We start from the raw sequence: 14,631 nt of genomic DNA, 5'->3' as shown, positions 1-14,631 counted from the left end.
CGATTGTCTCCAGTTCTGGAGGCCCGAAGTCCGAAATCCAGGTGTGGCGGGGCCGTGCTTCCTCTGAAGCCAGCGGAGGAACCTTCCTTGCCTGCCTCCTGCTCAGGTTCTGGGAGCCACAGACGCTCCTTGGCTTATGGCAGCATCACTCCAATCTCTGCCTCCATCTTCACACGGCACTCTCCCTGAGGTCTTCACAGCATCTTCCCTCTGCGCATGTTTGTCTCTGTGTCTTCTCTCATCAATCGCATTGGATTAAGGGCCCATCCTCCTCCAGCATGACCTAGTCTAACTTAACTAATTGCATCTACATTGACCACATTTCCAAATAAGGTCACATTCTGAGGAGCCGGGTGGACATAAATTCTTGGGGGACATTATTCAACCCAGTATGTGCATCTACAATCCAGCAGAAGCATATTCCGCCAAGTTGCCAATAAAAGGTAAGGTACCACTTGAAGGGGCTTGGGGCTGGTCAGTTCCAGGTGGACGTCTTAGTAGCTGTGGAACCCTGGACAAGTCACTCAACTTCTCTGAACCTCAGTCCTCTGGTCCACTGCACAGGGTTGTTTTGAAGGTCAAACGAGAAAAAGTGCTTTGTTCCTCTAAAGCTCTGTACACAGAGCCGTGTGGTATTCCTTCACCAGTCAGGGCACTTTCTCCCTGTCAATGCCAGATGCGACACTGACACTCACACCGCCTTTTCTGGATCCACTGCCTGTGCTAGAACGCCCCCCGTACCTGCAAGGCCGGTCCCACCCCAGTTACGTGTAGGCTCCCAGGACGAATTGGGAGCTGCTGTCATCTCCGCAGCAGGCCTTTGCCAGGGTACCTCTGCAGAAAGTCGGAGCTGGATCATTTTATGATTCAGGACCTCCAGATGGTGTCCTTAAGTAGCCAGGCCAGAAGGACTGGGCATGTTGTCCTCTTAAGCCCCTGATTGGCCTCGCCTTCTCCTCTGGCTCAGCCGCCTACCTGCACCCGGCCCTTTCTGTTTGTGCCTCTCCAAGGATCGGGGTGCAGTCCCATTCCTGGAGAGGTGCCAAGGCAGAGGCCAGGAAAGGAGGAACGTGGGGGCTGGACCACCTCTGCAAGGGGAGGGGATGCAGAACAAGCCCACAGGATGAGCCAAGCACATGACAAACAAAACTCAGCACAGCTCTGAGAACCCAGAGGGACCGCCGCTGCAGGACTGTCCAGTGCCTCCCAGGCTGGAGCAGGCGGATGGGCTACATCAGGGCCCGCTAAATTCTCACACGTCCCAGTCTGTGAGAAACTCCTCCCTTACACGGACAGTCCTCCCTACGGTGGGCAAAGCCCCCCACAAGCATTTTCTCCCCCCATCCTCACAACCACCCCACGGGGAAGATGGTGCAGCTATCTCAACCCTGCAGGTAACTGAGGCCGAAAAGGTTAAGGGTCCTGCCCTCACCCACACAACTTGCAAAAGATGGGGCTAGAACCTGAATAAAAACTTGCACTGGTGATGAAGCGATAAAGAATTAATGACACATATAGAATACATGGCGCCAGTAATGAAAAAATACATTTTGAAGGTAATGATTCATTTCACCTATGACAGAGACAATAAACATCTTCCCTTCACTGACAAGATGTATATGGCACTTACTGTGCGCCAGGCACCACTATAAGCACTTTACAAATATTAAATCACTTAGTCTTCACAACATCCCTAGAAAGTAGGTCTTATTATTGTCACCCATTTTACAGATGAGGAAAGTGAGGCACGGAGAGGTTAAATAATATGTCCAAGGTGACACAGCTGGTAGGTGACACAGCCCTCATAGTTAAGATTTAAAGCTGTGCATGGAGGTTATTCCATGTAGAAGCTGTTGATTATCTGGATCCTGAGAAAATAAATGTCTTAAAGTTTCCATCTATACTGCTTAATTTGAGCCAGATTCTTTTTAAAAAAATCATCAAAGTCCTATATGTTCATGGTCTCAAATTTATAGCACAGTTAGGATGAAGAGCAATGTCTCCCAGCGCCATCATCCTCCCTGCTTCTTTAAACCAGAGTGAAGTTCAAAACGTATCCTCTAGAGACAGATGAAAAGACGGAGAAGACGAGGCCGGCCCCGTGGCCGAGTGGTTAAGTTTGTGCACTCCACTTTGGTGGCCCAGGGTTTTGCCCGTTCGGACCCAGCGCTGCTTATGAAGCCATGCTGTGGCACTGTTCCACACAGCACAGCCAGAGGGATCTACAACTAGAATATACAACTATGTACTTGGGGGCTTTGGGGAGAAGAAGAAGAAAAAAAGAGAAGACTGGCAACAGATGTTAGCTCAAGTGCCAATCTTAAAAAAAAAAGAGAGAGAGACTGGATTCAGAAATAACCTGAAATTCATTCCTGGCCTCATTTAGGGGGAGAGGGCTGAATGACAAGGATTTTTCCCAGACTGATTTCAAATTACACGGGCAAAGTGGAAACTGCCCCCGGGACCCAGGCAGGCCCACCCAGAGCCCTGGTACCACGGGGGCCTGAATAGCTTTTGGAGGTCCCTGGAGGGCCACAGAGGCCATTGCATACCCTCTCCACAAGTCACGCAGGGCCTACCCATGCACGATGTCATGGAAAAGACCTGGGCATCCTAGGCTACACAGACCCGGGTCCCAACCCTCTCTGAGCCTCAGTTTCCTCCTTTGTAAAATGGAGGCAACGGCAGCGCCCACATCCTAGGGTGGCCGCAAGGACTCAATCACGTAACCCAATTTCTCTGCACAGGCATAAAAGCCTGGCACACAGGAGCGCATATTACGTGTTAGTTGTTTTTTACTTTTATGTCTTATTGACGCAAAGGTCTTGTGTCATTCTCAGACACACCTGTCTCCCCTAACTCCACACCCAGCCTTAGTTCCCACACCTATGGGAGTTCCTCCTGGCAAGGGTCACAGAGGAAGGGCAACTCCCACACAAAAGGGGTCAGCCAGGGTCGGGGGCCCTCGATTTCCCCAGTCCTTTGGTGCAGATATTTGAGGCTCAATTCTCCAGCCTGGGGCCCCAAACCATGTCTTGGGAGAAGGGTTGCTAAGTACTGAAAAACTCCCTCTGGACAGTCAGAGAATCAACGGAGAGCCACACTGCATCCCTCACAGCGAGCCGAGGTGCCCCTTGCTGTCGCCATAGGACAGGCACTGCATTCCCTACATGCTGCACTTGAGAGCCGCTTGGCTGGGCTGATTCGGGCTGTGGCCAGCACGTGTCCACGGGCTGCACCCTTCTCTGCTTAATTCCTGGAGAGACTCGAACAAAAGGGCCTGTCACTGAAACTGATCTCAAATTACTTGGGCTCAGAGGAAAGAACCATAGATTCTGCTGGCTGGAAGGAACCCCAAAGGTTCATCTAGGTCGAGGTCCAGTCTCTGAATTCAGCTCACTCCAGAAGTAACCACCTCGACCCACTCCTGAGCGTGAGAAGAGATCCAGAACAGCATTTCTCAGACTTCAAGGAGCATACGAATCACCCAGGGATATTGGAACGCAGATTCCTCCTGATTCAGGAGGTCTGGGAAAGCGAGGACAGTGCTGAGCCTGCGTTTCTAAGAAGCTCCCAGGTGATGCCGCTGCTGCTGGTTCTGCAGACACGCCCTGAGCGGGAAGCATCTAGAGGGCTTGGTGCCCTCAGAAGCTCCTGCTTTAATAGGGGAAGTGCAGTATGTGGGCAGACTGAGCTCTCCAAGGCCAGAGTTATTTTTCTGCAATCACAGTGTCTAACCCCAGAAACACCATAGAAAACATTCACTGGATGGATGCATGTATGCATGGGCAAAGGGCTGTTGATATTAAAATCAAATGTACAATCAGAAACAACTGGCAACTGATACACTGTCCTATAAATTACATATCTAGGTAAAAAAGTCCTAGGGAGACAATGAAGGAAGGGGGAAGGAAGGGAGGGAAAGAGAGGGCAGTGAAAGATGAAGAAGGATCTTAACCCCTGAAGAGTTTTCTTTTTACATCAAGTAGAACGCCTTCTTAACCTTGCGTGATTTGTGGATGCGCCATATCCGCTCCAGCAGACCATGAGATGAGTGTGTGCAGGGCTGTGTCTGTATCTCCTAATCCCCAGGGCCCAGCACAAGAGCCGGCTCTAGCAGGAGCTCCATAAACACACATTTTGTGAAATGAACGGGAAGAACAGCTCCAGTGACAAAGTCTCTTTTAGGTGCCAGACAGAGATATCTCATTTAATCCTCATAACAACCGTATGAGGTCAGTACTATTCTTATCCCCACTTTACAGAGGAGGAATGTGAAGCTCAGGAGGGTTAAATAAAATGCCCAGAGTCACAAATCATCAGTGTGGTTGGGATTAGGACTCAGGACTCCAGGCTCCCAGAGCCTATGCTCCTCACCAAGGGAGAGCCAGGCTTTGTGAGGCCTGATGCTTATTTATTTCGAGGATCCCTCTACAAGAAAAGGTATGACAGAAAAACCTGCTGCAAAATGTACAGAAACACATGACCACGTGAACCTGTGGCTGGGGCCCCGCCCGGCCTTGGAGGGGCCGTGCAAGAGAGGGGCTCTGCAGCTGAGACTTCACTAGCTTGACCCACATGCTCGAAACAAGAGGGAAAGGAAGAAGGAAGAGGAAACATGATTGGAGAAAGAGAGGAGATCAAAGGAGCACAAAAGGAAAGAGGAAGGAGGAAAGAAAACAGGAGGAGAATTTAAAGAGATGGGTAGCAAAGAGACGGCCGTTGGAGGCAGACAGACTGGGGAGCGGAGGCTGCCTCTGCATGAATGGGGGGTCCTGCCGGCTATTCTCACCTGGCACCTGGGAGGAGTGAGACCTCTGCTCTCTCCAGGCCTCTGTGCTTCCACCTATAGGCTTTGCAGCCTCCTCCTCCCCGGCCATCTGAGCAGCCCTGCCCGCCTCCTGTGCACGTGCCTCCTTCTCAGGCCTCCCCTCAGGCTCCCAGACCCACCTGGCTGCCGGGCCCAGAGCTGCAGCCAGGAGGGCTGAGTAATCAGTCCCCCACAAGCCTCGCCCAGCAGCGTTCTTGCCCAGGCAGCTACCTCCTTCCTGGTTCATCACCTGAGCGCCCAGTGAGCAGATACAAACCTGGGGCCGGATATTTAACCTGGCACATAGAGGAACCAAGGCTAGGGAGAGCCCGGTCCGAGGTGGCACGCTGGCCTCTCACTGCCCGGCTGCTGGAGTCCTCCTTAAAAGGGAGATGTTTGCCTGGGTCTTTGCAGCCTGTCCCCTGAAGTTGGCTGTCCTGAAATCACAGGCGCTAGACTCTGCCCAAAACCTCCAATTCTAAAGGCCACCGCCCTGAAGAAGGGGAGTGCTGGGGCCATGTTGGTTCCAGAGATGCTGCAGACCAGCCCGCTGCTCGGAGGCAAGCTCAGAGCCACACCGCATTGGGCAGCTGAGAGCTGGCCAACAATCGGTGACATCCACCCCATACTCCTCCCACTCACACGTCGCTGCGGTCTCCCGTGGGCACATCTCCCCAGACCAGGCACAGGGCTTTCAGACACTAGTGTTTCACTCAGCCTGTTCACACGGAGAGGAGAGAGAACCAGAGTCAAGTCCCAACTCGGCCAAAAACTCGGCGTGACCTAGGGGCCAGTCACTTCATCTCCACAAACTATGATACCCTCAACGGTCAGATGGGAACAAAATATTCCTCAGGGGTTGTTGTGAGAACTAAAGAAAGGGCGTGTTAACAGCGGAAGGGCCAATCCACAGGTCCAACCTGGGCTGGTCTCCGGGGAGGGTCAAGGCTGAGAGATGGAAGGAGGTCTGGATTTGTTCGGAATCTGACACTAATTTAATGTGAGATCTTGGGCGCTTGGCTTTGCCTCTCTAGGATTTAGTTTCCTCACTCACAAAAGGAATGGGAGAAGACAGTTGCCCGTGTCCCTTCCAGCTCTGTGGTTCTGCGGTTCCAAGGTGTCGCCTTCCACACCCCCTGGCCATGGGGAGCTCAGGCCTCAGGATGCAGCAGGATGTGACTCAGAAGTGACCCCGTACGGAGGGCAGACTGGAGTCCGAGCCATAGCACCAAGGGTGATATGCAAAATATTTAATAACTGGTGAGCAGGGGCAAGAAGCCCTCAGAAGGGACGGTCTGCACAGGACAGCTTCGCCCTTGAGGTCCAGGGAAGGGGGTATACCTCGTCTTCTTCATGGAAGAAACCGTCCTTCTCCATGGCTGTCCTAATCCTCTTGCTCCACACGTGGCAACAGTCCAGGTCCAGTGAGCAGCCCACCCCCCAAACTCCTTTACCTTCTCACAACCCCAAACCAAGCACCCGTACGGTGAGAAGTCATGCAACTAGGAGAGACAGTGCCTTCTGACATCCCCGTCAGCCAACACCCGGTTGGGTGGAAGTCATTCAGGCGGGAAGGCTTTTGCGACACCTAGGTGTGTCACCTCTTCTGAGACGAAGGGCCCATGAGTGAATGACGGGTTGTGTTGTGCCAACCCTTAAGATAGGTGTCAGGTTACAAGATACACAATCATTCCAGTTTGGCAACTTCACCTGCAGGGTTGTTTTAATCGACCTGCCCCGCAGTCCCCAAACCACTCCTGGAATACAGCGGTAGGAGGCAGCCTGCTGGCTAAGGGCAGAAGGATGCTGGACCCGAGGGAGCAAGGCCTGCCCTGCACTTAGGCTTCCTCCAGCCAATGCTGCCTGGGGATCTCTGACCTGCTGCCAGCCCGGGCCCACTCTGGGGAGGCCTTTCCCCTGACTTGGGTTGCCGACCTCAGCTGCAGGCCATAGAGGAGTCTGGAAGATCACAGAACCAGCATGGTGAGTGTGGGGACCCTCTGCTCCGAAGACTGGGGGAGGGTGGGTCTCCTAATAAAGTGCCCTTCAGGCAGCCTTAGAGGTCATCTGCTGAGAATTTTATAACACCTTCTAGGTTAAAAAAGAGGTCACACTCCAATTGCCCCCACACTCCAGCTGCTTATGCGTCTCAGGACCTGCCTGCCCTCCTTGCCAACAGCCCTTGCACCAGCACCAAGGAAGCTGAGACACAGAGGCCAGGACGATCCTTCCTGACTATCCCCTCCTAAATCCTGCCTGCTTTCTTGCCCAGTGTCTCCTGGGCCGTTGGCTGGAGCTTGGCACTCTTTTTCCGAGGGCGAAGGGCTGTTTTGATGCCACCTCCCTGGGGAAACAGACTCCTTTTGTTTATCAAGAAAACAGTAGCGAGCTGCCTCAGAACAGCCTAGGGTGTTGTGGAGATCTACACGGTCTCTTTCTCAGCCCTGCCCTCTCTCCTCCTCGACCTTCTTCACTGTCTTGGGGCAAAGGGAATCAATCTCATCAGTTGAGGACAGGGAGGGAAGAGGGAACAGCTGGGCCTGAGGTGGAACCCAGGGAATCTTCCTTCTCCAACTGTTGGCCAAGAAGCTGCAGTTGCCCGGCCACCAACAGGAAAATGAAAGTGGAGGGAAGGGGAAGTGCTCTGTCCACAGGGAAAAGAGATGACCTGCCGGGGCCCCTCAGGTAACTCCCAGCCTAGGCATTTCCCAGGACACGCCTCTGAAAAGTCTGGCAAAACTCTAGCACGGGCGCGGGGGCAGCTGAGGGTCAGAGTCGGGGAGGGGCTTGCCCGCTTTACTCTGCGGGTCAGCCAGGACTGAAGCGCCAGCCCCCCACATCCCCATCGAGGAAGCGCCCTAGCAGCCCAGCCTGAGTGCAGAGGAGCAACATCCCCGGGGCTCTCAGGAGAGAGGGGGAGGCAGTGCCAGCCCACCTGGCTGTGAGCTGCTTCTTGGTGACACTGGGGAAACCTGGGGTGCCTCTTGAGGGAGGGACATGGAAGGAGGTAGTAACTGGAGCCCTCACTGTAGGATCAGAAGGTCAATGGCCAGCCCCCTTATGAGCCTATTAGTCTTGAGACTTTACTCTTTCTGAGACCCGTTCTGTCTCTCTGTAAAGTAGAAACATTGTCCATGCCACCCTCTCTGCATGCACACAGGGTTAGTGGAAAGATTGAACGGTCTGAGAATACATGTGAATAGGTTCTGGGAACTAGGAAGGCCTGACAAATGTAAGGACTGTGACTAATAGGAATCTGCTCCCGGAAATGACAGGTGGGTGGCACGGCCAGCATTGACCCTCCGCCGCCCAGGGAAGGAGCTGGGCATTGCTGTACGAGGAGGGAGGGCAGGTGGGCACACTGTGGTGGAGCGGACAGGCCTGGGGCCCAAAGGCAAAGGTAGCATGGCCAGGATCCAGGGTGGGACCCAGGGAGCTCCCGGCACCTGAGCTAGCCGTTAAATCACCTGTGCCTAATTATTCTATTTCCCTCAAATGAGGCCGGGATAACCATAGCTCGCAGCCCTGGGGAGAGACAGACAACTCATGCCCAGACCCAGTTCTGCCCTTCCCCTCCCCTCCCCCCTCCTCCCACACCCACAGGGCCCTCCCTGGACAGAGTCGGAGTCCCGCACGGTTGCTGCGTCTTAGCACTACCTGAGTGGGGGTCTTAATGCTGCTGTGACCCTCAAAGTAGGTCCATCCTTCCAACCACCATTTAATCAGCCCCCGCTCTTGACCAGCCTCCAGATGGCTGGAAAGGGGCAAAAGGGGCCCATGCCTCAATTCTCGAAATCCAGAGGAAGGATAGCTCCTTAAGCAAAGGATCCTAAGAGAAGGTGACAGATCCAATACCAGAGGCGATGCAAGGTACCCCTGGAGCAGAGAAGGCAGTCAATTCTCTCTGGGGTGGTCGGGGAGTTGTCCCAGAAGAGAAGGTACTTGTGCTGGACCCTGAAGGATGAGCAGCTCTCTCCAGGCAGAGAAGGTGGGAAGGGTGTTGAGGTGGAGGAACTGCATGTGAATGGCAAGAAAGAGTGGCGCTGCAGAGGGAGAGGCCTTTCGGGGAGGGTGCTGAGGCTGGAGCAACAGGCACAGGGAGCACAGAGGGGCACAGCTGAGGTCCAGTCCCCATGGGGCGGTCACGCAGGCCCCTACATCAAGCTAGGAGTCAGGGTCCCCGCCGTGCCTGGGAGCTCAGTGGGGCTGGGCCAGGGAAGGGATTCAGCAGCCGCCAGGCGCTCACACTGTGGGTGGAGACACCTCCAGAATTTGGCCACCTTCCCCAGCGGGCAGGGCAGCAGGCATCCAGCTTCATTCATTCACGCCACTAAACGGGCAGCGTGCCTCCTCTGTGCCAGCACTGGACTTGCTGATGAGAGACGGCAGACATAGGTCCTGCTCTCATGGAGCTCAGAGTCTAGAGGGGTGGCAGGTGGGGAGGGATAGATGGTTATCATTCGATCACACCAAGACACGTTCAACTAACCCCTGAGATCCGTGCTGTGGTGACACAGGGAGCTGTGAGACGAAGACCAGGGCGCATGGCCTTGCTGGAGGTCAGGGAGGCTGAGGGCTGCACAGGAGCTGGGCAGGTGGGGAAAAGGGGCCACTCCAGGCAGAGGGAACAGCATATGCAAAGGTGGAAGCACATACCCCAGCCTGCCTTCCATCTCCCCTGCTCTGCGGTCGAGCTGTGGGCCTGGCTAATGAGGTGGAGAAGTGGTTTAGAAGTCAGCTTCCCTCATGCGCCCCAGGCCTCTCTCCTCCTCTCAGCCTTCCTTCCCAGCCACCGCTGAGAATGCCAGCAAATACCCTTCACTCCCTGGCCTGTCCCCATGACAAAGACCTAGAGAATCTGAGGAGCTGAAAGCAGGAAATGAGGAGAGACTAGTCCGGGGCAGATGGGGAAAATGGGAAAAAGAGACCAAAAACAGGGCTCAGGAACTCTGGACAAACTTCCTGAAGCCCCAGAGCCAACCCCAGACAGCAGGAGACAAATGCCCTCGGGCCGGAAACTCTCCTGGCCTCTCCGATTGCCCAGGCAGCTCCTCTTCCCTCTGCCTTCCTCCCTGCTCTGATGCAAACCTCTGCCTGGGCAAACCCCTCAGATTCCGAGGCAATGATTCCCCGAGATAGTGAATCCCCCCAAATTGAAGCTGTGTTCGCCTGCCACATCTTTTTATAAATCTGTTGCCAGCAGACTGAGCTTCTTGAGGACAGGGTCTGTGTCTTTTCCACCTTTCGGCTCCAAACCTAGCACAGGACCTGGCACAGAACAGGTACTTGATAAATGCTTGTGACTAAGATTGTGAATGAATGACAGATAAATGACCCACAGCTAAACCCCCACCAACCAGCAATCGGACTTATGTGAAACTGAAAACAAGGCTTGCCAAGTCTGATCGGAAAAGACGCCAGATTCTACCAGAGGTGTTACGAAGGTGTTTTCATCCCAGACAGGGCTGGGCTGAGGGCGGGGCAGCCCTGAGCTGCCTGGAAACCCCAGCGATAGGGAAGAGAGAGTCTGGGCAGGGCCAATGTGGCAATCCCCCTTGCAGCCTGCAGCTCTGACTAATGATCACCACAGCAGCAGAGAAATTTGCAAACAAGACTCACCCCTCCCTCCCAGGGCAGTCTCCAGCTCCCTAGCATAATCCATATGCTACAGGGAACTCTCAGAGGGGAGCAGATGAAAGGAACCCTTGAGGAAGAGGGCAAGAGACCAGGATGGCTCCTGTCCAGGGGTGGGCTCCTGTCCAGGGGTGGCAGCAGTGTCTTCCATCACGAAATGTCCTGCACATGGGTCTGGCTGGGCTCCACCTGCTGGTGGGGCTGAGCCTGCCAATGCTTTAGGCGTTTCCTACATCTCAATTTCTTCCTTTACAATATGCATTCATTCATTCAGCATGTGTTTCCTGAGCATATCCTCTGTGCTAAGCCCCGGCAAGACACTGTAGGAGATTCAGAGAAGAGTATACAAAATCGAAGCCTTCAGTTCTGTATACTCCATAGATGGAACAGAGGCAGGGTAATCTGCTCCCCCCACCCCAGTCGGAGCAGGGCACTCGTTCACCCATGGGTGTCAACAGGAAGAGGGCAATGTAGCTGAGGTTACCCCACTTCACCTTCATCCCATTCCCACCCCAACACTGGGACTTCATGCAGGATCACATCTCCCATCCCCAGGGAGCAGGGTCCTGCCAGGCTGTCGGGAGGACCTATCCTGCTGGGTAGGAATCGCTGGCGGTCTAAAGATAACAATAACGACAGCCGCCCCAATGCAGCGAGCGCAGCATCTTGCGGCTTGAGAAACACATTCACATCCAGAGTCTCCCTGAGTCTTACACCAACTCTCTAAGACCTTCTGGTCCTCATTGTACATATGGGGAAACCGAGGCTCATGGAGCTTAAGTGACATGGAAAGGGTCACTCAGCCAAGAAAAGTCAGAGCTGGGACTCCAAGGTCTGGGATTTCGACATCAAGCACCCTGCCTTTCCCTTATGCCCTCCTTCTCCTCCAAGATGTGGACCCACAAAACCTGAACTTGAAACTAGACTTGAACTCGAACTAGAAACTGCAGGACCAGGGGGCCCTGCTTCCTTACCTAGAAATTGATAGATTTTATAACAAAATGTGCATTGAGTGAAGACTGCATCAGCTGGCAGAACCGAGTGGAGGAAAGGCCAGGTCGTTGACTGCATCCCTCGCTGATCTACTAAAGGTCACTGAGGAGGGAACAAACACGGACGAAGGAAGCCAGCGGGCATAGCCTTTTGAGACAACTAAGAGAAAGTTTCATATCCAATGCTAGTTAGGAAAAAAAACCCAAGTTACCAGGAGACCACTAAGGATAGAGAGAGGATTTAAAGGGAGAAAATTGTAAGTAAATCAAGCCTGGGATTAGTCTTGCCTATGGGAGCAGACCACAGAAGTGCCAGGCTAACAGCGAGCTCTTCCCGACCCCAGGCCCTAAGGAGACGGCCTTGGAGGTCTTCCAGAGAGGTGGGTTCCCCAAATGCGTTTCAGCCTCAGAGCTCTTGGCCCCACTGAAATCTGACATAGAACCGCACCTGAAAAACAGACCCCAGACCAGAGCGAGAGTGTTGGGAACGACCGTGACCCCCACCCACTCCTGCCCCGCCCCCTCCCCCTGATTCGGCTCCACGGAACCCCCCAGGGATGCTGCAGCGCCCTTGTCTGTCCTTGCCTTCCGCTACTGTGGAAATTTCCTCCACAACCCGGCTTCGACTCTCACAGCTTCTGTTGCTGAAAACAATCTTCCCTTTGCCAAGAGAAAGCAGTTTCTCTAACCTCCCCCGCGTCAGAGGATCCTCCGCATCCTCTTTGCCGCTTCCTTAAGGTGGCCTGACACATTTTAAAGGACCACATCTGTACTACTGAAGGTCTTCGCTTCCCTGGCCTGCGTCCTAAGCCCTGTGTTCATAGAGAGGTCACATAGGTCACGTGACATCATTTCAGGGCCCCTAACTGCCCTAGTCACCCTCTCCCAGTGCACTCCAGTCCATCGATTCTCCTCCTGAAGTCAGGCCCCTTGGCCTAGTGAAAGCATAAAAATAGGTACTACTTGTTCAGCTCCTATTACACGTATGCTAAGCCCTCGACTAGGTTCTCTCCCATTAATAATTAATAATGTCTGAGTATCTACTATGTCAAGCACTTGCTAGCTTCTATATTAATGTTGTTATTAATTATTAATAAAAATAATAGAACATATGCTCCATGGGCACAAGCACTTTGCCTCTTTTGTTCACTGCTGTATTCAGCCCCCAGGACAGTGCTTGACTGAGTGGACAAAGTATTATTATTGTTGTCGTTGCTATTGCTAACATTTATCGCATCTTCACTACATACCAGGCAATGTGCTATCTGCTAGGCATATTTTGGTCTCTCTAAGTGGAAGACTTATTGAATCTCTGTTTCTCTCTCTCTCTGTGTCTCTCTGTCTGTCTCACACACACACACAATTGAGGCTCCCAGTGGTTAAATAACTTGCCTGAGGCCTGTGGTCCACCTACTGTAAAACACAGCGTCCGCCAGTGAATGGCAGCCTAGTGAGGAAACACTGCATAAGGCACCCACGGAGTTAGGTGGGCGGGCAGGAACGTGGTAAAGGAGCTTCAGTTATGCAACTGCAAAGTCACAGATGCAGAGAAGTCCCTGGCACGCTGCTGAAGCCCTATTTATAGGCTCCCAGTTCAGAGTTCACAGGAGGGATCCAGGCGTCACTACAGGCCTTTGCCGGCAGGTGGCAGCTCTTTGCTGCGGCAGCCAAACCAGCCCCGCAGAGACTGGTTCTCTGGGAGCATCCAGGACAAGTGGGGATGCTCACCCTGCCCTCCTACAGAACCGCCGTGCAGACCTTCCTCGAACGCTGGGTGGAGTTCTGCTCCCCAAGCCTGCAGGGTAACTGGAGCTGAGGGCACTGATGTTCACGTACTAAACTCCTCTGTACGTCAAGCACCAAGCCAGGCACAGCCTGCATCATCCCAGTTAATGCTCACCAGCAACACTAAGAAGCAGAGCATATTCTCCCCATTTTACAGATGAAGAAACTGAGGCTCAGCAAAACGAAGTAACTTGCCCAGGACCACATAGCTGGTAAGGGACACAGCTGGGTTCAGGCCAGGGCTCCTGACTCAGAGCTCAGGAGGAGCAGGATCAGGGACAACCCACTTCTGACCAGAGCAGCTGAGACCCCTCAAATCGCAAAGACCAAGCCAGGGTGCCAGGAGCCAGTCTGTAACATCATGAGAGGACCAGATGGGGTTCCTGCAGGCTTGAAAAGGGGCATCATAACTAGCAGGTGGGGCACCTGACACAACCAGTCTCGCTACCTAGTTTTATCATAGTTTTAACATACCTGCTTCCCAAGGAGGAAACCGGGTGCCAGAGATGTTAAGTGATTTTCCCAAGGCTGCTCAGCAGATAGATAGTAGAGTCAGACCTTACAACACCAAATGCCTCTTCCCTCCCCACCACTTCCCTCCTCCTTAAAGTTTAAAGGACAATTCGGGACGAGCAAAAGGGAGTATGATTTTTCAAAGACAGTGTAAACCTCATGGGATTTTCATAAACATCTGACTGCATTGTGGGTGGAGCTCCTCAGTTCAGGTAAAGTGCAATGTTTAGAGAAGCCCTCTAAGCTTCAGGATGCATCCGCCCTTCCCAAGGGCAAACCCCTAAGGGTCCCTGTCAGGAAGTCTGAGTGGCCCGACCCTAATGGCTGTCTCATGTCCTCTCCAGCCACTGCCCAGGCACTGCCCTCAGGTGTGCAAAGGTGATGGTACCTTCCTTCCCATCCTTCCCTGCCGGGAATGGATGCACCCACCACCCTGGGGCAGAAGGACAGCTGAGCACAGTAGACTTGTCAAGAATGCAGAAAGTCCGCAGAGAATGGACTGCCTCCCAGAGACCAAGAGGAGGACCTCAGAGGGACTTGTAAGAGCTGCAGTTGGTCACATCGCCTGGAGGCGAGCTCCCTCCAACGGGGAACCAGGTCTTCCTTCAGTCCCACCCAACCCAGTGGGCAGATACTAATAGCTCACACCTGCCCTTCATGCTGTCTTGCCACATGACAAAGGGCGAGAGAGCATAACAGCTCGGTGCCTCAATTGCTCCATTTGTGAAACAAGCATAGTTACACTGTCATCCTCTCCCCTGGCCCTCCTGAGTTAAGAGCTATGTTTGAACACAAAGGCTAATTCTTAAAAGATGGCAGCCGAACAGCAGGCTGGCAGCAGGATGATGGCAGGCCACCTGACACCTCCGCGTGTCCCAGGCCCTGCCCTGGAGCCAT

General features: G+C 53.5%; 2 protein-coding genes across 4 annotated transcripts in view; one reads left to right on the top strand and one right to left on the bottom strand.

Moving 5' to 3' along the window:
- SMIM35 (small integral membrane protein 35) overlaps positions 1-14,631 on the bottom strand; it is a 73,596-nt gene that overhangs the window by 57,925 nt on the left and 1,040 nt on the right. The window lies entirely within an intron of this gene.
- TMPRSS4 (transmembrane serine protease 4) overlaps positions 6,518-14,631 on the top strand; it is a 34,012-nt gene continuing 25,898 nt past the window's right edge. The window contains exon 1 of the mRNA XM_014855578.3: positions 6,518-6,793. Coding sequence (XP_014711064.1) covers positions 6,791-6,793 — 3 coding nt within the window. The 5' untranslated portion in view covers positions 6,518-6,790. The remainder of the gene's footprint in view (positions 6,794-14,631) is intronic.

This window comes from Equus asinus, chromosome 20 (genome assembly GCF_041296235.1).
Source record: "Equus asinus isolate D_3611 breed Donkey chromosome 20, EquAss-T2T_v2, whole genome shotgun sequence".
Taxonomy (NCBI): Eukaryota; Metazoa; Chordata; class Mammalia; order Perissodactyla; family Equidae; genus Equus; species Equus asinus.
The sequence above is the reverse complement of the archived record's forward strand: the minus strand, read 5'-3'. Positions and strand labels throughout refer to the sequence as shown.